Raw genomic sequence first — 25,084 nt, forward strand, 5'->3', positions numbered from 1 at the left:
CTCATCTGTCTTACTTCATTTAATGCAATACCTTCTAGGTCCACCATGGAAATATCTTTTTCCATCCCATTACTTTTAGTTGTCTGTGTCTTTAAATATGAAGTGAGTCTCTTGTAGACAGTATCTGTAGGTGTCTTGTTTTCTTATCCATTCAGCCACTCTATATATTTTTTGGAGCATTTAATTCTTTTTCATTTGAAGTACTTGTTGATAGATACGTAGTTATTGCTATTCTTTATTCATATTTTTGAAACATGTTTTTTCTTCATCTGAAAGAAATCCCTCCAACATTTCCTGTAATACTGGCTTGGTGATGAACTCCTTTAGCTTTTTCTTGTCTGGGAAGCTCTTTATCAGTCCTTTGACTCTAAATGATAGCTTTACTAGATAAAGTAATCTTGGTTGTAGATCCTGGGTTTTCATCACTTTGCATACTTTGTGCCTAGCACTTCTGTCCTGCAAAGTTTCTTTTGAGAAATCGGCTGCCAGTATTATGGGCGCTCCCATGTAGGTAACTAACTGCTTTTCTCTTGCTGCTTTTAAGATTCTGTCTTTATATTTAACCTTTGACATTTTAATGATGATGTGTCTTGGTGTGGCCTCATTGGTTTCACCTTGTTTGGGACTCTGAGCTTCCTGGGGTTGTATGTCTCTTTCCTTCATCAGGTTAGGGAAGTTTTCCATCATTATTTCTTAAAATAGTTTTCCAATTTCTTGCTCTCTCCTCCTTCTGGTACCCCAGAATACGAATGTTGTTACATTTGATGTTGTCCCAGAGGCTCCTTAAATTATCTTCATTTTTTTGGATTATTTTTTCTTGTTGCTGTTATAATTGGGTATCCTCTGCTACCCCATTCTCTATATCAGTAATTTGAACCTCCGTTTTATCCACCGTTGATTCCCTGTAATATACACTTCATCCTAGATAATGTGTTCTTCATTTCTGACAGGTTTCCTTTTATAATTTCCATTTCCATTTGTATGTTTTTTATTTCTTTGTTAACGTTCTCACTCAGTTCATCTATACTTCCTTTAAGTTCATTGAGCATCTTTATAATCATTGTTTTGAACTCTGCATCCATTAGATCATTTGACTCCATTATTCCTGGATCTCTGTTCTGTTCTCTCACATGGTTTCTGCTCCTTTGTATTCCCATTTTGGCTACCTTTCTGTGTCTGTTTCTAAATCTCCCAGTCTTATTAGCATGGCTTTGTGTAGTAGGTGTGCAACGGCACAGTCCTGAGAGGGGTTCAGCTGTAGGCCAAGTTTAGCCTCAGCCTGTGCCCCTCCAGGAAAAACTGTTAAGATTCAACAAGCAATCCACAGATGCTGTGCTTTTAGTTGCCTGTAGAGGCCATGCCAGAAAACAAGGCCAGCTACTACCACTGTGGGGCTTGGAGCTGCTCAGCAAGGGGCATAAGACACACCGAGGACACAACTGGATGTGACTTTGGTAGGTCTGCGAGTAGGATGAGGTGGAGTTTCAGAGAATCCTCAGGGTGGAATTACCTCTGTTATCCAGTTTGATGACATCTCAGCTATGGCAGTGCTGCGTCCACACTCTGGGAGGAAGGTGGGCTCAAAAGAGGAACAATGGATACCGCCAGCACTTCTGCCTGGAAGAAAACCGTGGCTCCGGCCCTCACTCCAACAACTCAGTGTCCCCCTGTAAGTCTCTGGTGCCCTCTGAGCAGCCAACCTGGTGCTGTTGCTCAGAGCAAGCAAGTCCGTCACCACAAAAATCCAGTTATGAACACAGCCACTTTAAAAGGAACATCTGCAGCTGCCGGCTGCAACTGCTGTAGGCTCTGTACCCCTCAGCTATTCGAGACCAGGGGGCCTTGCATCTTCAACCCCTCCTACCTCCTACCATTACAGGGTGATTTTTTTATTTCTCTCCCTAGTTATAGGGCTTCTGTTCTTCTAGACCCCAGGTGACTCTGTTTGCTGTTTGCTCCATGTTTCCATCACAACTTTGGTGTGGTCTCAAGAGGAGATGTACAAAGCCTCTATCATCTATGCCATTTTGCCTGGATTCATTCTGAGTATTTCGAGTCAGGAGATTGAACAGGGAAGAAACATTTATGAGCTTGCTTGTATTTAGTATTTGCAGAGCTGTATTAATACCATATCCATATGCATGCTTTAATCTTATGGTATACAAAAACCCTTTTCTGTTTGACAACCTGGCAGTCAATAAATTGACAATCTGCCCAGTACAAATCAAAAGCTTTAGTAGAAATTATTTGATTTTTTTAAATGTATTAATTGATTTCAAAAACATTGAACCTTAAAATAGTAAGCAAATATCTCACTGTTTTTTAGTTTAGTGGAAAAGGAAAATATTTTTTTTTAATTTTATCCTGTTTAAACCATGACCTGAATTTATCTCTGAAGTTTGACAGGTCCTAGCTACCAAATTGTAAATGATTCTACTTCTTTGTAAAAAAAGTAGTTCCCTTCTATCCTTACATATGTACATATGCCATTTCCTTTATATCATTTCTGTAGGAAAACGATGAGAAGTTAATATCTCATTTTTAACTTTGTTTTTGTCATAAGAGTACGAAAACAGCATCAGAGCCTCCTTTGGCTCCTCCTGTGTCTGAAGAAGAAGACGAAGAAGAAGAAGAGGACGAAGATGACAATGAGCCCCCACCAGTTATTGCACCAAGACCAGAGCATACAAAATCAGTAAGTTAAAAGTAACTATTTCCAAATGATTCAAAAGATGTCCTTTGGAACTTAGAGTCAGAATCCAGTTAATCAGCTAGTTCCTATTGAGCATCTACTATGTCCTCAGAACTTGGGGACACAAGATCAACACATGACAATTAGAGAATAATACCTAACGATATACAAATAATTGCTAAGTTATAAAACTGCTGCAGAGGTTAAGATAGAGAAGGAAATCCACATGAATCAGGTAGGAAGACTTGCATAAGCAGATGTATGAGTACCAGGATTAGCACAGCATATATATGGGTCTCAAAGGACTAGCTCCTAAGAGTTTTCAAGGGCAGTGTACTTGAGGCAGGGTAAGGGGAGGGATGGAAGGCAGACAGAGCACAGAGGATTTTTATAGCAGAGAAAATACTCTTCACGATACCATAATAATGGATACATACTGTTATACATTTGTCCAAACCCATAGACCATTCAACACTGAGAGTGAACCGTATGTCAACTATGGACTTTGAGCGATTATGATGTGCCAATAGGTTCATCAGCTGTAACAAATGTTCTCTCTGGTGAAGGGATGTTGATAATGGGTGAAGTCATGCATGTGTGGGGTCAGGGGGTACATGGGAAACCTCTGTACCTTCTCAAGTTTGCTGTGAACCTAAAACTGCTTAAAAAATTTGTCTTGATTTTTTAAAAAATCTCACTGATATGACAGTGTCTTGACTTCATGCTCTTACCTTGGTCTGCTGTTTTAATTGTAGATTTTTTTTTTGTCTTGAAGATCTACACTCGTTCCGTGGTTGAATCCATTGCTTCACCAGCAGCACCAAATAAAGAGGTCACCCCACCTTCTGCTGAGAATGCCAATTCCAGTACCTTGTATAGAAACACAGATCGACAAAGGAAAAAATCCAAGATGACCGATGAGGAGATCCTAGAGAAGCTAAGTGAGTTTTTTTTTGCCATCATTACTTTCTTTATGTAATGGTTTCTCATAAAGTGGAATGGGATCGATCCTTTAGAATTTCAAACCTGCTTGTATAGACTCTAGGCTCCCCGAAGGCATGAGATGTAAAGTTTGGGACTCACTGTACATTCCAGATCTCTCCCTTTCTCACATTCCTAATGTGACAGAAACTAAATATTTTCGCTTGAAAAAAATCAATTAAGCTGAAAAGTTGACAAAATCAATTAAGTAGTTTTATTTTAAGATTATACTCCCTGAATACAGTAGTCTTATGTCATATCTTATTGATCATATCCCAAGTGCCCCCAACTGATCAATCATGATAAGTCAATCGAAGCCCAACACTGTCAATTAAAACCGACAACTGTTATAACATAGCCCTTTCTCTTAATTTAGGAGCATTTCTATGTGGAGAGGGGACAGGGTCAGCAAATGCTAGCAGCAAACAAATACATCTTTACTGTGTTCCTATTTGTCTGTTCTATGCCATAATCTTGGGATAAAACGATAGAAAAATAATTTCCTGCCATCAAGAAACTTACAATTTTATTTGGAAGATAAATGTTAATAGTGTGATACATTTAGAGCCATCTTCTTTTATACAAATTTCTATCTAAAAAAAACTTCAGAAAAGGAAGAGAATGCCCATTTTGCCCTCTAAAGGACATTTGGCAATGTGTGGAGACATGTTTATTTTCACAACACAGGGAGTACTACTGGCACCTAGTGGGATAGGCGAGGGATGTTTCTAAATACAATGTAAATGACAACCCCTCTCCTTTCCCCTCTGCAGCAAGGAATTATTCAGCTCCAAATGTGAACAGTGCTGAGGTTGACACATTCTAAGGTAGATGCATTTGGAAAGGCAAAGGTTCAGGTTGCAGCTGTTAGTGACCCCTCAGAACTGGAATTGCTGGACTTTAGCCAGCTGATATTACATGATTATGCATCTAGTACTATTGCCAACTATTTGCTCTAATAACAACAGTAATAATTACCATTTATTGAGCACTTTCTGTGCTGGCCACTTTATATATATTATCGGGTTTAATTTTCACAATAATCTCCTTTGGTAGATTTTAATAGCCTCATTTTACAGATCAGTGAAAGTAAGCCTCAAAAAGCTAAAGTGACCAGGTCACTAAACTAATGAATGGCAAAGCCAAAGTTTGAACTCAAATTTGTTTGCCTTTAAATTTACACTGTTTCCATTATCCACTTGGCATCTGCATATCCCAAGTGTCTATATGTGGAAAAAGGAAGGAAAAAATGAAAGAATTGCCCGGATAATTTCAGTTCAATTATTCAGACAATTGCCTCAAATGTTTTTCCTTTTACTTTGGACATGTGGACATGACCTATGAGATTATATTAGATTTTTAAACTCTTAACAGCCTCGCTTTAGTAAAAATGACTGTTATTTGGTACCTGTTTCAAATCTCAATAGATTTATTATAATTAAAATGTGTTTATAGCTTTCTCAAGTTTAGTGACAGAGAAACAAGCATTATTTTCCAGGGCGAGAGTCATGCTTTGCTTGCAAGCTGTAATGGATTCAGAGCTATGGTCTTTATAATTTGTTGTTTACTCTGTCCTGCACTGAGCAACATGATGAAAAAGAAAAAAAAAACTACCTTCGATTATATTTTATGGACATATTATTTATTTTTATTATTATTAAAAATTATTGGGATGACATTGATCAACAAAATCCAGTAAGTTTCAAGTGTACAATTCAAAGTACATCGTACCTTAAATAAAGGATTGTTTTCTTCTCTGCTGGACAATGCTTGGGCCTAGAAAGAATCATTTTTCCTCTAGACAGTGGGCTACCTATAACTGCCAACTTTACCTTGTGCTTACAAGATCTTGACAGGGAAAACCTGTGGAGAAAGGGGAGAGTGCTTCTCATGAATCAGATCTAGGCTGAGCTATACTGCAAAGTCAGTCTTTCTTGTTCCTGTTCCACCAGCACTCTTATAACTACATATTAGTACTCTGTCTATAGGATGGATTTTATATAACTCTACCAGTGGCTAAAAGGACAGGACTGAAGTCAGACAGGGCCAGACTCCAATTTCAAGCCCACTGTTAACAGCTTTCTCACTTTGGGCAAGGTATTTAATTTTTCTGGACCTCTTCTTCCTCGTCCAAAAAAATGGAGATAATAATAGTACCAAATTCATAGCATTATGATAATTAAATGAGAAAAATGCATGTAAAAACCTCAGCAACAGTACCTAGTACACAATAGATGCTCAGTAAATGGTAGTAACTGTTTTATCCCATGATTATAAAGCCTTGATAAGATAGTACAATGGGACAGGCTTTGAAGTGAATCATAGCTGAATCTGAGTTATAAACCTAGACAAGCTGTGTATCCTTAAGTAAGTGACTCAACGCTGAACTTCACTTCTTTCATCCGAAAAATGAAATAATAATATTACCAATATAATCGGGATTTTGTGAAGATTAAATGAGGTATAAGGTAGGTAAGACACCTAGCACAATAAATAGTAGCATAAAATAATTATGCTTTTTTTTTTTGGTAAAATGTGAGGACCATATTTTTCAATATAGAAAAATTGGGGCATGGAGTCTTCCAGTGGAACAGAATGTTTGAAACTAGTAATAATCCAAGATGTATGGTCCCTCCCTGTACTGAAGTCATTGAGGACCTCGGAACCTAGGCCCTCATTGGAGCTTGGGGAAAGAATAGAGAAGTCTGTGCTCGGAGGTAAAGGAGATAGGAAAAGGAGACAGGGAAGTAAAGGAATGACCTATAGCCCATACCAGAGTAGACACTGCCCCCTACCATAAGCATGGGGATTGATGAGAATTGCCTCATCTTTAGTCTCAGATCAGATTACTATGAGGTGGGTAGCTTAGACCACAGAGCCTCCAGGCTATTTATCTTCCATGTAGATACTGATCGTGGGGGCCAGACCATTAGATCACTAGTGGCTGAAATGAACCGATCATCTTTCAGTTTTACACAGACAGATAACCTGGGTCTGGATTGTTCACTGCGGTCTGTCTGAATCTGTTAGAAAATAAAGAAACCCCTACATTTCAGTAAAAATTTTCAAAAGCCGCTGTCAACAAAATTGTGCAATGCAGGAAATTTGTCTTTAGCCTCTCCCTTCTGGGCCCTGCAATCACCTTTTCCTCTTATCCTTCCCATCCCAAGTATTCCCCACTCAAAACTCTTTCTCCTAATTCTTCCTCAGATAGACTTAATATTAATTTAGAGAATTATTTTACTTTTTCTCAGGAATCAAAACCTTCATTATGCTGAAGTTATAATCTACTAGTTGGAGTTCAACTTAGTTTAATATGTAGGAGAATACATAGATGGGCTTTCTTGCCACTGAAACCACATCATGAATCCTTTTACAAATACTAGTATTAGTGATTTCTTAAATCCTGTATTTTAAAATGAATAGTCTGTTTCTCATTTAGGAAATTGCTCTGGTAGAAAATGTTCTGGCATTACTATCATTTTTCCCCTTTTGACTTTAAGTTGGGGATCTTTGCCACTTTTTTTTCCTATTGTGTCACCATGATTTTTCCTTTCTTTACTAAAATTTATAAAAGCAAATAAGCAAATTATAAAGGCTATGATGAAAGAGGTCACTTTACAAACTTGTTTTGTCATTCAGAATTGTAGACAAGGCTTCCTGTGCACTTGTCTAACATCAGTAGATGGCAGCACACATTTTCCTATGAAGGGTTATGGGTGTGAGGAACCATTTTATTTGAATAGCAGTTAAATTCAGAAGCAGGATCTCATCAAAATGGTTGTTTTTGGTAATCCTCATAAAAGAATTTATTTCTATTTTTTTTACCCTGCATAACATGGAAATAAATACTGAATATTTTACTGCCATAAAACCTCATTAACTAAACCCTGCCAATTGGAATTGGTCATAATTTAAGAAGTGGCTTGGGCTAAAGCTTATTTATTTTTGTTCAGTCTATAAAAAAGACTTTGCTCAGCAACTTAATATATAACTTTCTTAGAAGGCTATAAACTGATTTTTAAAACTATGGTTTCAAGCGATTTTAAAATCTTATTTCATTTAAAACACACACACACACACACACACACACACACACACACACTCACGCACGCGCGCACGCACCCAAAATATCCAGACCTTTACATATTAAAAGCTGACTTAAATAAGAATAGCTCTCAGTGATGTGGAAATCTGTGAGACAATTTGAAAAATGAAATAGCAATTTAGAAATTGTTAAATTTGTGGCATTCTATAGATATAAGTAAAATGCATTCTTCGATCCCTCTCTTAAAATATAGGATGTTTATAAAAGGAAACGCCTATTTTTATTTGAGTTTAATTCAACAGACTTTTATTGAATACCCAGTATAGTCCACACACAGCATTCTGTGAAGAGGCGCTGAAGATATACAGATGAATAAGACATGGCTTCTGTCCTTAATACACAGTCTGATAAATAGATGTAGATATAGGATGTATTGAGTACAGAGAAAGAGAGCAAGAGCAAAAGCAAGAGAGGCAGAAAGAGGGAGAGAAGGTACAGTAGTAGTACATAGAAGGAAAATTATTAACTTTACTTGAAAGAATCTTAGAACTGGTAACATCAAAGCTGAGTTAAAGAATAAGTAGGAACTTACCAGGAAGAAAACTTAAGAAGGAAATTACAGGCAAGGAATAGCATATAAAGAAGGTATGAAGGTATATACCTGGGAACTCTAACTTATTCAATGTCTCTTGAATATAGTATTGGTGATGGACTGGAGTTTTAGGAGAGGAAGCTAAACTGTTAAGCAGGAGCTAGCTGGTCATGAGCTACAATTAATTTGTTATGGTTCTAGTGGGGAAGTCATGAGATGAGATGGGAAATAAAGCAGGAACCTTGCATTCCACGCCAAGGAGCTTGAGCTCCTGTAGGTGTTGTGTAAAGGACATCAAGGATTCCTCAACCAGAGAATCATATGATTAGATCTACCCTTAGAGCATCCTGACAGAAGTGTGAAGACTAGACTGACATGGACAGAGGCTGGAAATACAGAGTCCAGTTAGGAGGCTATTGAAATAGCCCAGACAAAAATTATAAGAGTCCAACCAGAACAGTAGTAATGAGGAAGGGACACATTCAAATAGTATCTAGGAGGTAAACAGTCATAAGCCCAGGACTCAGTAGACAACTGCATATGGGGAGTGAAGGTAAGGAATGAGTCAAAGATGATTCCCAGATTTCTTACTCAGGCTACTGAGTAGATGGATGGTAATAGTACCATTGACTGAGATTGAAAATACAAGAGAAAAAAATTATAATACAACTCACATATTGTGTAAGTCTTATTTAATCTAACTAAAACATGGACTTCTATTATAAAAAAACAACAAAACCCAATGGACAATCCATGAGTGGAACATTTATTTTTTTTAAAGTATACTGTCTACTGATAGGTCTAAATTAAGTTGTTCACTAGCCTATAAAATGGATCATTGTCTAAATTAACATGAGGTATTATCTGTAGCTCACAGTTTACTGCTTAAATATATATTTCTTATTCATTTAGTCAACAAATATTTTTTCAGTGGCAGCCACTATTCTAGGCACTGAAGTTACATGGATAAAAAGAATGTTTTCGCCCTCCAAAAGAAGCATGTTAAGTCTCAATATAAGCATTAGAGAAGACTCCACAAAGGAGGATGACTTATATTCAAGTGATAAATAAGAATTCATGAGTTAAACAGGAAAGGGAAAGGGAGAGCATCTGCAAAGACTTAAGCCTTGGATAGTGATAGTATCACTAGGATACAAAGTAGGAGGAATGAAGAAGAGAGGAATATGAGAATAGACTAGTTAGGTAGGAGCTAGATGATAAAGGGCTTTCTATGCCAGTCTAAGAAATTTGAACTTGATCCTGTAGTGAAGAGGAACTTTTGAGGCATTAAGAACAATGGATCAAAATTACTCTTAAGTATGTTGACCATGCATTTCAGTTTACCCAAGACAGTCTCAGTTTATGAATTTTATAGTTATCCTACTCCAAAGGCATTGTGGAAGAGGAATTAGAGAAGGCAGAGTTTAGAAGTAGGTAACGACTAGCACCATTGTTTAGACAAGAGATGATGAGGGCCTGAACAATTTCATTGTTCCTGGGCATGAAGAGGAGGGGGTGAATAAGAGTGACAATTAGGACATGGAATCTATGGACCTCCTTTTGATTAGTTAAGCTTCTCTTGTGCGTAAATCTTGTTTTACAAACTGACTCTACAGTTCTTTAGGATAGGAGCCATATTAGTAAGGTATAACTCAAAAGTATTGATGCTGATATGTTTGCTTTCAAAGAGAAAGAAGGAAGGGCCAGAGACATCCAAATAAATGACTCCCTTCAAAGTATATCCGTTGAGAAGCTTCACCCTTATTCACATAATGCTATGGCTGAGAATTTTTCTACACCTATTTGAGCACTGTGTTGATGAGTCAATGTCAGTTTCTCGATTTATTCTGAATGATGGAAAGTATTCATCCTCTGAGTGATGGATTTGATATTTTGAAATAATAAAATCCTTTTTTTCCATATTTAAACATGATAAATTAATGATTTTCTTGTGTGGCTTTTAAACATACTCCACAATGTTTGGAGCAATCTATCAAAACAGAAAGTAGATTAGTAGCTGCCTATGGATGGGTTGGAGAGCTGAGGGGGATGAACAGTGAGTGATAATAGGTACAAGATTGTGTGTGTGTGTGTGTGTGTGTGTGTGTGTGTGTGTGTGTGTGTGTGATGAAATGTTCTAATATTAGATCATGGTAAAATTTAGTAAATTTGTACAACTCTAACAATTTACTAAAAGCCATTGAATTGTATACATTAAGTGGATGAACTTTATGGTATGGAAATCATACCACAGTAAAGCTGTTCAAGATGTTTGGAGTGCTACTAGGGTCCTAGATTCAGAGATGTATTTTTTTAAAAGCATGAATGTTATTACTTTATAATTAAACTTTGTTCCCATCTCCATCACCCCTCACACAGTACTAGGTACATAGTAATTGCTTGATAGATATTTATTCAGTATAATTGAATGTAATATAGTGTTCAATTTCATTTCATTTCTGAGAAGATAGTGATTTTGTTAAATAATATGTAAAAGTTTTTAGATGGTTTTATCTCCTAATCTACAGTATAGTTTTATGGGGACTTTTAATAAATGTTGAGTTGTGACCAGTCCTTTATGTTTCCCAAACATCATCAATGTTTAATATAAACAGCATGGATTATTACTATTAATTTAATATATTACTATTTGTTATTTTAATAAAATGTATCATTATCCATATAAATTATAGAAATCACAATTTCTATGGAAATATTGTTCTAATGTTTTATTTGTCATTGACTCTGGTATCTTAATTTTTAGTATCACCTAAAGGGAAATCAATCAATTTTGATCCCTCTCTCTCTTTCCCTCTCCTCCCCTCCTACTCAGGAAGCATTGTGAGTGTTGGTGACCCAAAGAAAAAATACACAAGATTTGAAAAAATTGGTCAAGGGTAAGTGATTTTTATTTGAAATATCAGAAGATAAGCACCAGAGATATATATTAAAATTCAGTAACAACTTGGACTTCTAGTAAATTATGTTTCTCATTTCCTGGGTTATATTCGTGTTTTACACCCTAAATGTCGGTCTTTCTGGTTGGCAGACAGACTATTAATTACCCAAGGAACATATCCTGCTGGAATCTTCACCATTGTTGGGCTGACAGTGATTTTTTTTAGGGACAGTTTGAGCCCACATATTTAGATGATTCAAACTGATTTCTCTAGAAAGGAAGTGGGGTTATAGAAATTTTAATTTGTATGAAAACCCCCTTTATCTCTGCCCCTCCCCCCACATCTGTACGGATGTTATGCTTAAGATCCCATTTCACTGTCAAACAGGAAAGTGACAGAATGTGGGTAGGGAAAATCCTATTGAATGAGCCAGAGATGAACAAAATTGACTATCCAGGTAAGGACGAAATTGATCAATAACCCCTAAAAGAGATAGACTACATCATTTTCATCTCCTATACTCATTAAGAATAAAGTTTCCTAGGCCCCACTGCCAGAGATTTGATTCAGGACTATGGAATGGAGACCAGGAAACTGAACTTTAGATAAATTCCTCAGATAATCCTGATCATTAGCTAGACATGGGAACCACAGGACTAGATTATTCACTAGAGCTAAAGGTAGGAGTTACCAGTTCTACAAGTCAGCTATATAATTAGGCTTGGTTCTGAAGCATCAATGTGAAACCAAGCTGGATGGCATGAGTAGGCAACAGCAATTGAAAGAGGGAAAATTTGGTTTAAAGAAAGATGAAGTGTTCTTAAGGGCTATCTTTAAATGGGGAATGAGACAAATATTTAGGTGCACTAACTATTATTGTATGTCAGGAACCAGGATGGTACCTTAGAGGTGTCCTGAATGAGAACAAGAGGCTGTGAAGGAAGGGATACAGCTAATGTGCCTGCAAAATTGTGCTAGCCCTTCAGCCAATAGAGTCTGTTTTTGGGTAAGAGAATGTAGGATTTCTTCAGACACTTCACTGTTTTTTCCTAGGATTCTTAGGTTCAGAAAATTATATATTACATACAAGTTTGATTTCTATATTTTATTTCTTTCTCTTCCCCTAGATTTTTTATTAAAGTTTCTTTTGAAATTACCAACTTATCCCAGTAAATAAGGGAAGTCTTCATTAGAAATTTTGGCTAGAGGGTAAGAAGAGCATATCTTAACCCCTTACTTTTGGGGATTGTGCTTGGTGGGAATCAAGGTGAGAAGACCCTGAGAGGCAGAAACTCAGAAAGAAATATATAGCCAACCTTCATCTTCCATTAGGAATTATATAATGATGCTGCATTTCTAGGAGGCTAAAATATACACCTATTTGTGATTTTGGTTCTTTTTTGCATGTGTGTCATTTGGTATCTCTGATACTCTCACTTGATCATAAAAAAAAGTATTATGGTTTCTAGGGCCACCTTATTACCTAGCAAGTCAAATAGTATTCCTGCTCATTGCTCTAGAACAGTGCTATCCAATAGAATTTTCTATGATGATAGAGATGTTGTATATCTGTTCCATCCTATACAGTAGCCACTAGCACATGTGGCTATGGAGCACTTGTAAGATATTTAGTGCAAATGAAAACTATTTATTTAAATTTATTTGTTCTGCACATTTATTGATCATCAGCTATGTGTCAGGCACTATGCTAAGTGCTAGAGAAATAAAAATGGGTATTGATGGTGTGAGCCCTCAAGGAACTTAAAGTCTATGTTGATAAATGCTTGACAGAGAGCTACATAAGGTGCAAGGAGAACATCAGAGACAAGCCTATTCAGTTCATCAGCAGAGCTGGCATTTATAGGCATTATTTCCTACCTAGAGTTTCCTTCTTAAGATCTGGTGGACTGGTTGTTTTACATAAGTAAGGAAGCCATACCTTCTCATGTCCATATGCAAGCCTCAGTTCACTCTCTTCATGCCCAAAGCCCAAAAACATAAACTCCACAAGGCAGATTGTGAAAACACAATATCATGTATTAAGGGGGTTTGGAAAGCAAAAGTTGGCTTTTACGTTTTATTTTAATCTACTTAGTTCTTTGGTAGAGCTAACAATAGGAAAGAATACACAATCCACAGAGAAGTAGCATTCTAGATCTTTGCTATCCAATACAGTAGCCATGTGGCTATTGAGTATGTGAAATGTGGTTAGTACAAATTTAGATGTGTCATATGTGTAAAATAAGTACCCGATTTCAAAAAGTTAGTATGGAAAAAGGATACAAAATATCTCAATAAATTTTATATCTGTCATATATTGAAATGATACTTTACATACATTGTTTTAAATAAAATATGTTAAGATTAATTTTGTCTTTTAAACTTTTTAAATATAGCTCTCAGAAATTTTAAAATATGGCTCACATTATATATATATACATATATATATGTGTATATATATATATATATACATATTTAACTTTTTAAAACATTAAGTTTATTGGGGTAACATTGATTAATACAATTATATAATTTTCAGGTGTACATTATCATTTGACATCTGTATATTCTATTGTGTGTTTACCACCCAAAGTCCAGTTTCCTTCAGCGACCATATATTTGATCTCCTTTATCCACTTCACCCTTCCCCTATCCCCCTATATTACATTATATTTCTAATGGACAGTATTGCTCTAGTTACAGGTTTAAATATGGAAGCTATTTATTTATTCATAAAATGGTATTTTTAAGAGTTGTTTTTTGGGGAGTGGGGAGTGGAAGACATTATAATTTTGTTTTGATTATTCATTCCCGCTAAGATTCAGCTGAGCCAAAACTAGCATTGAATTTAAAAAAGAGAGAGAAAAAAGAGATGGTTTCAAATATCTCCCAGATACCAGGTAATGGAGCAAGACTGATTTCTCTAAGAACAAAGATTAAGCCACTAAGCAACGTTGCATACCAAAGAGATTTCCCCTCCTGGTCGTTATTTATGCTTCTGACCTCTGATGATGCAAAAGGAAAGTTCTCTATTTCTGCATACCTCTGTAAAGATTTTATAATCTAAAATGAAAAATCAAAGCAGAAATCCTTCTTGCCACTGCAGAAAAGTCTGTTTTAAATTTCCAGAGCTCATCATTTTAAAGAATATCGAAACCAGTTTACTCATAGGCCAGATTTAACTTTTAAGTAAGTCCTTAGAGAGTAGGAAGTCTAATTTATTTCTCATTTTGCTTCCTTTAGTGTCTAGCACAGTGCTTTTATACTTAATAGGCCCCCAAAACAATTTTGTACAAGTTTGGTCCATACCAATAGTTTACTTGGCCAAGGTCTAAGATTTACAGAGTTTCCCCTGTCAGCCTCCTCATCACTCTGGATCTGTTTTTGCCTCAATAAACATTTGTTGAACTAATGAGAATGTTTGATTTTCTAGTCCATCCCTTTCTCTGTCCTCTGTGGGGTTTTGTGTGTGTGTGTGTGTGTACCTTTCTCTTCCATTATCTGTGTCTCTCTTTTTCTCAATTTGTCCTTATCTCTTTGTTTCTCATAATGACTTAATCAGCCTCTCCACATGTGATTCTTTACCCCTTGTGTATTTTGGTGTGCTGCACGTCTATCTTTTTCATTCACCTTCACCTTCCATTCCCCATTTACACCACACACACACACACACACACACACACACACACACACACAGAAAATAATCATAATATAAAGTTAAGATGCATTTTAAATAGCTTTTAACACACAATCGAGTAATTTAAATCTATTTACTGTAATGTTATCATTTATGTAACTTACTATTTTTTTATTTTAGTAAATGTTTGCTCTCTTTTCTTAATTTCTAAAGTGAATGGTCAAAATATTGATTTATTTCTCTGTTGACCAAAACAAAATCCTTTTAAATTAATTTTTCTTTTACTTAAATTGCCCTTAATGGTTTCTTTTTGCCCCATGAATTATTAATCTAAATTAAACAAACTAGTTTCTACTTTCAATCGAGTATTTTCTTTTCATTAAATCTGTCTTTTATTGTTTTGCTTTACCTGTTATAATGGTGATATTCAAACCTATGACAGTAATCATTTGGTGGTAGGAATAATCAGCCCCAGTACCCAATTTTCAGCTTCAGGGAGCACAACAGCTTATTCTAGGGAGCTGAACTTCAGGAGAACCTCTCCATTAATCACCCTCATCTACTTGGAAAACTAAATTTTTCTAGTATGGGTTTCTGCCATCCTAGCTTTCAGGACTGAGGCCAGAGAATTGGGCTCTGTCTTCCATAAATCAAGTTCAGAATTACATGTCTAATTATTTGAGACCATAGCTATGAGCCGAAGGTTAAAAATGACATTATTTCACCAGGTTTGTTGTAAAAAGTGTTCTATAATTAGCCTACAAAAATCTATATATTTTGATCAGATGTAAAGTTTAAAAAAAAGAAAAAGGGAAAGAATAAAAGCCTGATACCCCCTCCCCAAATTATCATTAACTCAACAACGTAAGTTTGTCATATGGTAGAGACAAGAATCTTCACTTTCTAAGATAGTTAAATAAAAGAACTTGTTTAATAAATGGGGCAGGGTGAGACAACAAAATCAAATATTTATTTTCAGTCAACAGCTATCATTGGCAAGCATGTGTAATTCCTGAATAAGCAGTAGCCATGTAACAGAGGGCTGAATTTACTAATGTTGGCAGCTGTACTCATAGATTTCTCATTAATGTATTTGAATTCATTTTAAGGTCTTCCACTAAGTGAGAATGCTCTGAAAAACAGACTCTTTTTCTCTTTCAGGTTCATATTTGTATTCTCTTCAACATAATAATAGGAAAACATTTTTGAGGCAGCAACTCAGAAGAAATGGTTTGGATCCAGTTTAACAAATAACTTTTTTAAAAAAAAAATTCAGCTAGCTTTTGTTGAGTGTAATGCACATAACATAACTTAATAGTTAAGAACCAGATTCTAGGAGTCACAGTGACCTCTATTCTCATTCTGTCTCTCTCTCTCTTTATTTCTCTCTCTGAACATCTGACTGGGAGAGAAGGAGAGTTGTATTAAGAAATAAGCAGGACCCCCTTCCCCTAATGCATGTACCTTTCCCCCACATGTTATACACTTTTCTTCATTGTCATCTTCACCATAGATCTCTTTCTTCCTGGCTGCCCCAGCCCTAACTGATCTTTTCTATGTTCTGTCTTTCTGAATCCTACAGCTTATATCTGCAATGGCATGTATACACCACTTATATCTTAACTTATCTAGACATTTAAAATTGCTTGAAACTTTGAAAACCATGGAAGAATAAAGGAAGAGTTTTTAGAAAATTTGAAGAAATAGAAAGAGCCCAGATTCTGAACTCAGAAGACTGTGAGCAAATTAATTAATTTTCTAAAAATCACTTTTTCTTATTCATAGTAAACAGAATGCACATATCTCATAATATTGTGAGAAATGAATGAGAGAAGGCATTTAAAGTGATTAGCACAGTATGTGGCACATAGTGAAGTGCTCTGCTCAGTAAATGCTAGTTATTATTAAAGAAAATACACACCTACAGCTACTATTATATAGAGTGGAATATAGTAAGTATTGTAATTACAAAGAGCTACATAGACAGAGAGGAGGGACGAATCATTGATAGCTAAGATAGGGATATGATGAAGGATATGAGAAGGGTGCCTTTAAATAGTAACTTGAGAAGGTATAGGATTTAACAAGTGGGAATTATAGGAAATTTCATTTGAAGGAAACCAAATGAAATCTTCTTCAGACTGTAGGTTTCATTCACTTTGGTAACCCTAGGGCCTGCAGCAGTGTCTGGCACAGAGTAAAGAACTCAACAAATATGTGATGAATGCATATCGAAAATACCAGCAGAATTAAGTCAACAATACCAGTTCTATGGACAGTCAAAAGTACAGTTTGATGGGTGTTAACAGGAAATAATGCTAAAAAGATCTGTTGAGGCCATGTTATAACAAACTGAGAGATACAAGCTACACTGTAAATCTGAGCTTAATTTTTTAAGACATAGTATAACATTCAAAGGTACACAGGAGTAGACAGTGAAAAGTGGCCCTCCAGCTTGTGTCTCTCAGTCTCTCAGGTATCCTGTACAAAAGAAACCTCCAGAAAGAAATTGTTACTCATTTCTATTGCAAAACTTGCATAGATTCTCTCTGTGTGTGCACACATATGCTGTAATATAAGGTGACACAATGAAATAATTTTTAAAAGTTATTTTGAGTCGCCTGCATACATAAATTGTTGCATGTATAAATAAATGGTGAATGTTTACTTATGATGTTTAACTTGTTAATTCACTCTTATTTATATATTTAAAATCATACATTATCTGAAATAACACATAAATTAGGAGAGATTTTTCTACTCTCACATTTCATGAGCAGTATAATTCAAAATCTTACCATGCATCTTGAAATTTGTTTCTGTAATCATTAGAGCCCATTTTTGAATCACTTATCAGTTATCCAAGTACATCATCTGACTTCCATCTATGTTCTTTATATTTTTGAGTCCACATATGACTCTGTTCCTGGATATTTTTTCCTAGTCACAATTACCCATTCATATAACATTAAGATGATTGCTTTCTGAATCTGTCTTGTAGGTTTATATTTATATCTTCATGACATAATTCTCTACTATATTTCTTTATAAATTTCTATTACAAATTTTCAAACACAAAACTAGAAAGAAAAGTACAGGAACTCCCATATTCTTATTGCCAAAATTCAATATTTATCAATATTTTAATATAATCACAATGCCATTATAACACCTACAGAAATTTAACAATTGCTTGATATTATCTAACACCCAGTCTACAATCAGAGTTTTCCGCTTGTCTCAAAAACACAGTTCAGAAAAACACAATTATAAAAAAAAATGCCATTGATTTGTGCACAACAGTATCCAAAGAAGATCCACACATTGTATTTGGTTATGTCACTTAAGTCTCTACTCTAAAGCAGTCCCCCTTCTTTTTCCACTACCATTGACTTGAAGAAACTAGTCATTGTTATAACACAGCCTCAACAGAATGTACCACATTCTGGATTTGTCTATTAATTTCATTTGATGTCATTTAACTTGCTCCTCTCTTCCTTGTATTTCCTATAAGTAGAAGTTAAGTCTAGAAGCTTAATAAGGGTCAAGTTCAACTTCTGAAAAGATTTATTCATAAATGGTGCTATGTATTTCATATTATATCAGGAGGCACACAGTGTCTGATTGTCCTGTATTTGGGGGATGAGTAAATTGATTAGAAAAAAAATTCAATGGGTAACTGTCCCCTCCGATGCAAAGTTCCTGATCAGCCTTTCATCTAAGGTTTCATCTATTGGTGATTATTGCCCAAAACAATTATTTCATTAGGGATTACAAAATAATGATTTTTTAAAACTGTCATACATTCCACATTTACTAGCTATAATGTTTTTGTTGAGAAGGACTTTACCTCATCAGCCAGTCTTCGGTTACCCGAAAATATGGCCCATACAGAGAAATTCAGATAAATACTTGATTTTTTAATTGCCAGTTTTCAATATAAAGAGTTGGTACCCAAATTGCTTCCAAAAATATCCAATGAGAGGTATTTTGAATTTTTTAGTGGGATCAGGCATTCCCTTTTATTTTAAAAATATCTTTATAAACTCTTAGGTTTTTGTATTTTCAATTTGTTTCAATTAATTGTATTCACTATTATTTTTGATGGTCCAACTGTCCTATCTTTGATACCTTTCACAGCACTGATTTTGAAAGTGACCTTTAAAAAGCTTGTCTGTGACATCTAACTCTTGTAGTTATGGGGTCATACCTTCAGAAATAACTTACTTACATCTTTTTTTTTTTTTTTTTTTACCAATTCAGACAGATACTCTCTATGGGCATCCAAAACTAGCATTGGTTGAAAATATTTCAACCTAATGTGTCTTTTCCAAACAGTATTTTATGGATAAAAATAAGTGAATATGAAGAATTACCACATTACTTGAGAGATTTTACAAGAATTTAAATATTACAAAATTCCCTTTTTTTCCCTGAAGAAAAACTTTAGGGAAAAAAAAAACCCTTACTTTGTATTTGGGCATATATGGTACATTACTCTGTGTGTGTTTTTAACATAAGTGGTAACAAACTATCTCCTTTTCTGTTATGTGCCTATGTCGTAGTGATGGTTCCATGTCAGTACCTCATTCTTTTTAACAGATGCAATATTTTGTCCTTTCAATGTACTGTAATTTATTTAATCAGGCCCCAATTGATAGACATCTTGTTTCCAATATTTCGCTATTATAAAGGAGACTTCAGTGAAAAGCCTTACAAATAAGCTATGGCATACATATGCAAATTTATTATTAGGATAAATTCCTGAAAGTGGAATTGTTACATGAAAGGATGTGTGCATTTTTAATTTCCAAGTTGCCCTTCATACAGGTTGTTCCATTTAACACTCCCACCAACAATCTATGAGACTACTTATTTGTTCACACCCTCCTCAACACAGCCATATTCATTTACTTGGGATTATAGGACTATAATGAAAACACATCCCCACACTGATTTTCAAGAGGAAAAAAATATTTATATGGCAAAACAAAAGGCTATCCTGAAGAATTCACCGGCCAATATAGTCCATGTATGTATTATGCCAAAGTATTTTTGTTGCATGTCTCATCTCTTTGTAGATTAAACCAGCCACACAGCTAAATATGTCAGAAAGTGACAACAGGAGTATTTCTTGAAATCATTGTTCTCCTATGCCTAAAGATACACATTTGGCCAAAGGAATTTTGTCTAACTTGGATCTTTGTCAATTGCTTAATTGTAAAGAATGAGAATATGATTACTCCATCAGTAATTGCAAACAACATTTTTTTTTTGGCAAGCCCTCACTTCCTGTCCCTCTAAATTAGTTTTAGTTTTAAGGCTTGGGAAAGTAAAAATATCATGTTAGATATTTTCAGACTTATCTTTGCTACTCAATGAGGGGCCCTCTTCTTACTCTAATATGAAATTCCCATATTGAAGATGAGTAGTTTTGAAAGTTGTTTCTTAAAGGACTTGATGAATAGCAGGTTGCTTAGAGAACCTGATGAAGCAGTGTATAGCATAGAACTCAGAGATAAGTGCTGAGAATAAAACCTCTGACTTGTTTTTTCTAATTTACTTTTATTATTAGTTTTTCTTTGTTTAGGAAACTATGGGCAGGAGCAGAAGTGTCTAGTGTGCTTATGGAAATGATTCTTTGCATAGGACCATGCACCCAAAAAGTATTTGCTTTCTATTGGATCTATTCTGAGCTATACATGGTAGAACACTGCTATGAGATATAAATAGATGTAGTTTGAGCTTTATAATAGGCTTTGTGATGAATGAGATTGAAAATGCATTAGCATTTGTAAAGAACGTTTATGGAACAGTGAAAGATGCTCTTTGTTCTATTTAATGCTCTTAAATGCACAGAGTTGTTTGCTCTCCTTGTAAAGAAAGATGATGCCACTTAATCAACCACTGTTAACAGAGATTGCACTTTGTTTTTTCTAACCATAGTAATGAGCTTGTATTAAGCCACCTGCCCCCCTTGCCTGACTAAGTGAAACCAATGGTGTATACTGTGAAACAGCTGCTTAGACTTAATGTTGGAATGAGTAGTTGAGAGTTATCTGACCTTTTGAGGGATTAAGCCCTGTAACTGTGACCTCATTATCACTGGGCTATAACCCACTGCGCTCCCTGGCCCCACACCCATAATGTGTTACAGCTTAATTTAAAATTAAATGAGCACGAATACTCTGGGAAGAGTTATGCCCTAGCTTAAGAACAGAAAATTCCCTATCCCATTTTATAATCCTCATAATTAAAGGTTATACCACCCAGCCCTGTCTACATTCCATGTACTTAGAAAGGGACTGAGAAAACATGACTTTTAAATATTTTTTTTTAAATTTAGCGGTACATTTTCGAGAGGCAAATCATACAAACACTCTGAAATTCTCTCATTCAGTTATTGCATATAATGGTGACACTGTTCATGTCTATTCCTGAGCTTTAAAAGGCATATGTCTCAACAAAACAAGTAAATGTCTGATAGTATTGAACAATATAATATCTATGTATTATTTACATCAAGTGCATTAATATACCAAGACAATGTCTAGAGAGGGCCCTATAAGTAATAACTGTATCTTAAACACCCAGCAGAAGATAAAGTTCAATCCTAAAAACTAATCCTAGGCTCAGTCCACTCTTGCCACATGACCAAATCTTAACTAAGAAAACAGAAGAACTGTCTTGTATGGTTATGTCAAAGGAATCAAATGTACCATGATCAGGGACAAAGTAAATGGCTTTCAAGGGACAAAAGGACAAAGTGAGCAGAAAATTAGAGACAGGAGAAATATTTTAGGGACGTGTCTTAGATACAAATGTGGACTTTGGGAAGTACCAGACTTGCACTTAGCATTAAAGTAAAAATGCTGAAGATTTATAACAAAGCATGAAATGGTGGTTAAGCACATGAGCTGTGGAGTCAAACTAATGATTTTTTAGCTTAGCTGCTAACTGTGTAAACTTGGACAAGTTGCTTATTATTTCCCAGTTCCAGTTTCATCAGTTGTAAAATGAAGGTGCTAGAACTTACTTCATATGATTGTTATAGAATGAGAATAAAGTGAGATCATTCATTCACAGAGATCAGGCAGAAGGCAAGTCTCCATAAATGATATAGCCTTTTCTAGTAGCAGCAGCAATAGGAATAGATGTAAAAAAATTATCCTAAATGTGGATTAAACCCCTGACTGTAATCTCATTAACATTAGATTTATACTTATAAAACTTTAAATGTGAATATTACCTATTCTTTGGTTCCATCACTCTTATTCTACAAGGTTCTCCTTGGACTCTGTTGAGCTGTGTAGTCCTCTTGCCTTTTTCTTTCTCTCCCAGTCTATGAGCTCCCTACTAGCCTCTATTCATTGCCCTTCTTCCCCTCCTCTAATTTCCATACTGAAATGAGAGTAATTTATCTACGTTATAAATCCTACTATGTTGCTGTTTTGGCAACTACTCATGATCGTGGCTTGACATTGACTCTTAGCAGGAAACATCAAAACCTGATGTAGATTACTGATAATTAAATGGACTTAGGATAAACAGTAAATTGTTTTTTCTAGACCCTTCAGAATAGATGCCGATGTTTCCATTTGAGTATTAAGTGGTTGGCCAGGTCAGGGAGAAATTGTTGATAAAGCATTTAAAGTGATGTTAAGAACCCAGCAGTATATACCACGTTGTAATTGATGATGAGGTCCAATGGTTAAATAACCTGTTGGTTTAATATTCTTGAACCATAGTATAGGTTAACTGAAAATTCTTTTGCTCAAAATTAGGAGACTTTTGTTACTTGAACTAGCTGTGTTATCTTGGGCATGTCCTTCCTACTCTCTGGGCTTCAGATTTCTCATTTGTAATGAAGAAGTCAAACTGGATGATCTCTATTTTTCCTTGAATTTTAATAATGCTTGATCTCTTTATAGCATCTAAGTGACTGAGACTTGGACTAAATAAACAAAGCTCCATCATAAACAAATGTTCTCCCTACAGCAATCTGGCTTTAATATAATTGGAATGGAGAGATAATAGGGATGAATGTAATTAAATGGCATAAAAATTAAATTGACAATGTTGACCATTTAAGCAAACCAGCCTGAGTATTCCAGAGAATTAGGAGTTTTAAGTCCCATCTTTGTTAGTTTGATTTCTGGCATTCTGACATCCTAAAGTGCTGCATGATACTGACTTTTTTTTTATTAAAGTGATTGATTGATTTGTATAGCTGCCCACTGAGATGCTTCGACATAACCCAGGCTGCTGCAAAGCTCATCTTTTGAGAATCAGTGTGACATCTTGTTGGCTAAAAGATGGTTTCTTTGGGAATATACACTACTGTGCTTCATTTATTACATGAGAGTACTTCCAACCTTCCTCACCAAAGACTCCTTCAATTATTTGTCTTTGTGAACTCGAAGTTATAAATAATTATAACTATTAAACTATATTTTTTCTTGTACTTTATTAAGCAAAAATATGTATAACTGCTGCTTAGAGCTTTTAATCAGCAAGATATGCAATATAATCATAAGCTAATATCTAGCTAAAAGGAAATACATATGATATTTTAATTAGCTTCGTCTTATGCAAATGTCAATATTCTTTTATGAAATTGAAACATCAAAATATCTTGGAACTTCTCAGATACTTAAAAAGATTCCTAGTGATCCAAAGACTACAATTTTAGAACTTAATGATTATTGGGTTGATTATTTTCTAATCTATTTATTAAGTTCCCAAATTATAGTGTGCGGATGATGATGATGACTTCTATTATTTATTGCCAATTACTATATGCCAGGACTGGTTTTAAACACTGTATACATTTGACCTATCTTTAATCCTGAGCCACAGAGAGGTTAAATTATCAGAGTCACAAAACTAGGAACTGGTAGAATTTGAACCTGAGGAAGATTGAGTAGATGGGGTGAGGATTACTTGAGGATTCTTCACCCATTGGTGAGCAAAAAAAAATGCTTTAAGAGATGAATAAGAGAAGGAGAGTCACATTCATACCAGTTGAATATGGAAAGGCATCAGAACTAGGGTACAGAGAGATGTTAGAAGTGCTAAGATAGAGCTAGAGATAAGGCACTAAGTTTAGTGCGGGTTAGTACCTGAGCATATATATTTCAGTTGAGGATTCTACAAAGGGTGGAAGTTGTACCAGTCAATAACTTATTGGTCAGTGCAGTGAATTCCAAGTGGCTAACAGCATGTTAGTATGGGGGAGGGGAGTAGGAAGTGGAGAGGAGGAGGCTATCACCACTTTAAGATTGGGGACAAGAGTTGGGGGGAAGGAGAAAATGGCTCCCACTAGACAATTACATATATGCAATAAGTCAGGGGAAGGAGAAAGGAGGAGAAAGCCTCATTTTTGAGTTAATAACCGATGCCCTAGTATTTCAGGGTCTTTAAACCTTTGTGGATTAGGGATTTATGGCAATTCTACACCACAGAATGCCATAAGACACAGGATATTGGCATTCCAGGGTTAGAACTCTAGCAATTTTAAGACAATGAAATGCTGACAGAGATGAGAGACAAAAAAGCCCAAGGATTTGAAAGGTAAAGCTCTGGAGGTATTAAACACTAATACCTTGCACTCCATTTCAATCACAATTTTAGCCCTTAGACAATGGAAATGGGCTTAAGGGGCTGGGGATGGGGTGACAAAGAAAGCGAAGGCCACCTGGGCAGGAATTTGGGGCCTCCCTCACTAGCTTTAACTAGATCAACTCTCACTTAATATTGAGGGTTCCTTCATATGGTTTCATTTGACAAAGACATTCCAATCTTAAAGATAAAGACAAAACCACATCACTAAGAAAGAATAAAGGACATAGAACCTCAAAAAAGTATTCTTGACCCTTTTTACTGTTTTTTTTTTAATTTTTCAATTACAGTTAACAGACAATATTATATTAATTTTAAGTGTACAACATAGTAATTAGACATTTGTATAACTTACAAAGTGATCACGCTGATAAATCTAGTACTCATTTGACACCGTACATAGATATTATGATATCATTGGCCATATTCTTTATGCTATAATTACATCCCCATGACTATTTTTTAACTACCAAATTGTATTTTTTATTTTTTATTTTTTAATTTATATTTATTTTATTTTATTTTTTAAATTAATTTATTATTTTTTATGGTGACAATGGTTAATGAAATCTGGTAAGTTTCAGCAGAACATTTTAACAGTAAGGCATATATA

At 35.3% G+C, this 25,084-nt stretch overlaps 1 protein-coding gene across 10 annotated transcripts in view; it reads left to right on the forward strand.

Annotated features, from left to right (window-relative positions):
• The window catches only part of PAK3 (p21 (RAC1) activated kinase 3), a 286,225-nt gene that overhangs the window by 220,960 nt on the left and 40,181 nt on the right, over positions 1–25,084 (forward strand). For all 10 annotated transcript variants that reach the window (XR_002776059.1, XM_011374345.2, XM_023520009.1 and 7 more), the window contains 3 exons: positions 2,564–2,695; positions 3,468–3,633; positions 11,147–11,210. Coding sequence is in view for 9 of the 10 variants with exons in the window: in XM_011374345.2 (XP_011372647.1) it covers positions 2,564–2,695; positions 3,468–3,633; positions 11,147–11,210 (362 nt within the window). In the remaining variant the exon portion in view is untranslated. The remainder of the gene's footprint in view (positions 1–2,563; positions 2,696–3,467; positions 3,634–11,146; positions 11,211–25,084) is intronic.

The sequence above is a fragment of the Pteropus vampyrus genome, unplaced genomic scaffold (assembly GCF_000151845.1).
Source record: "Pteropus vampyrus isolate Shadow unplaced genomic scaffold, Pvam_2.0 Scaffold244, whole genome shotgun sequence".
Classification (NCBI taxonomy): domain Eukaryota; kingdom Metazoa; phylum Chordata; class Mammalia; order Chiroptera; family Pteropodidae; genus Pteropus; species Pteropus vampyrus.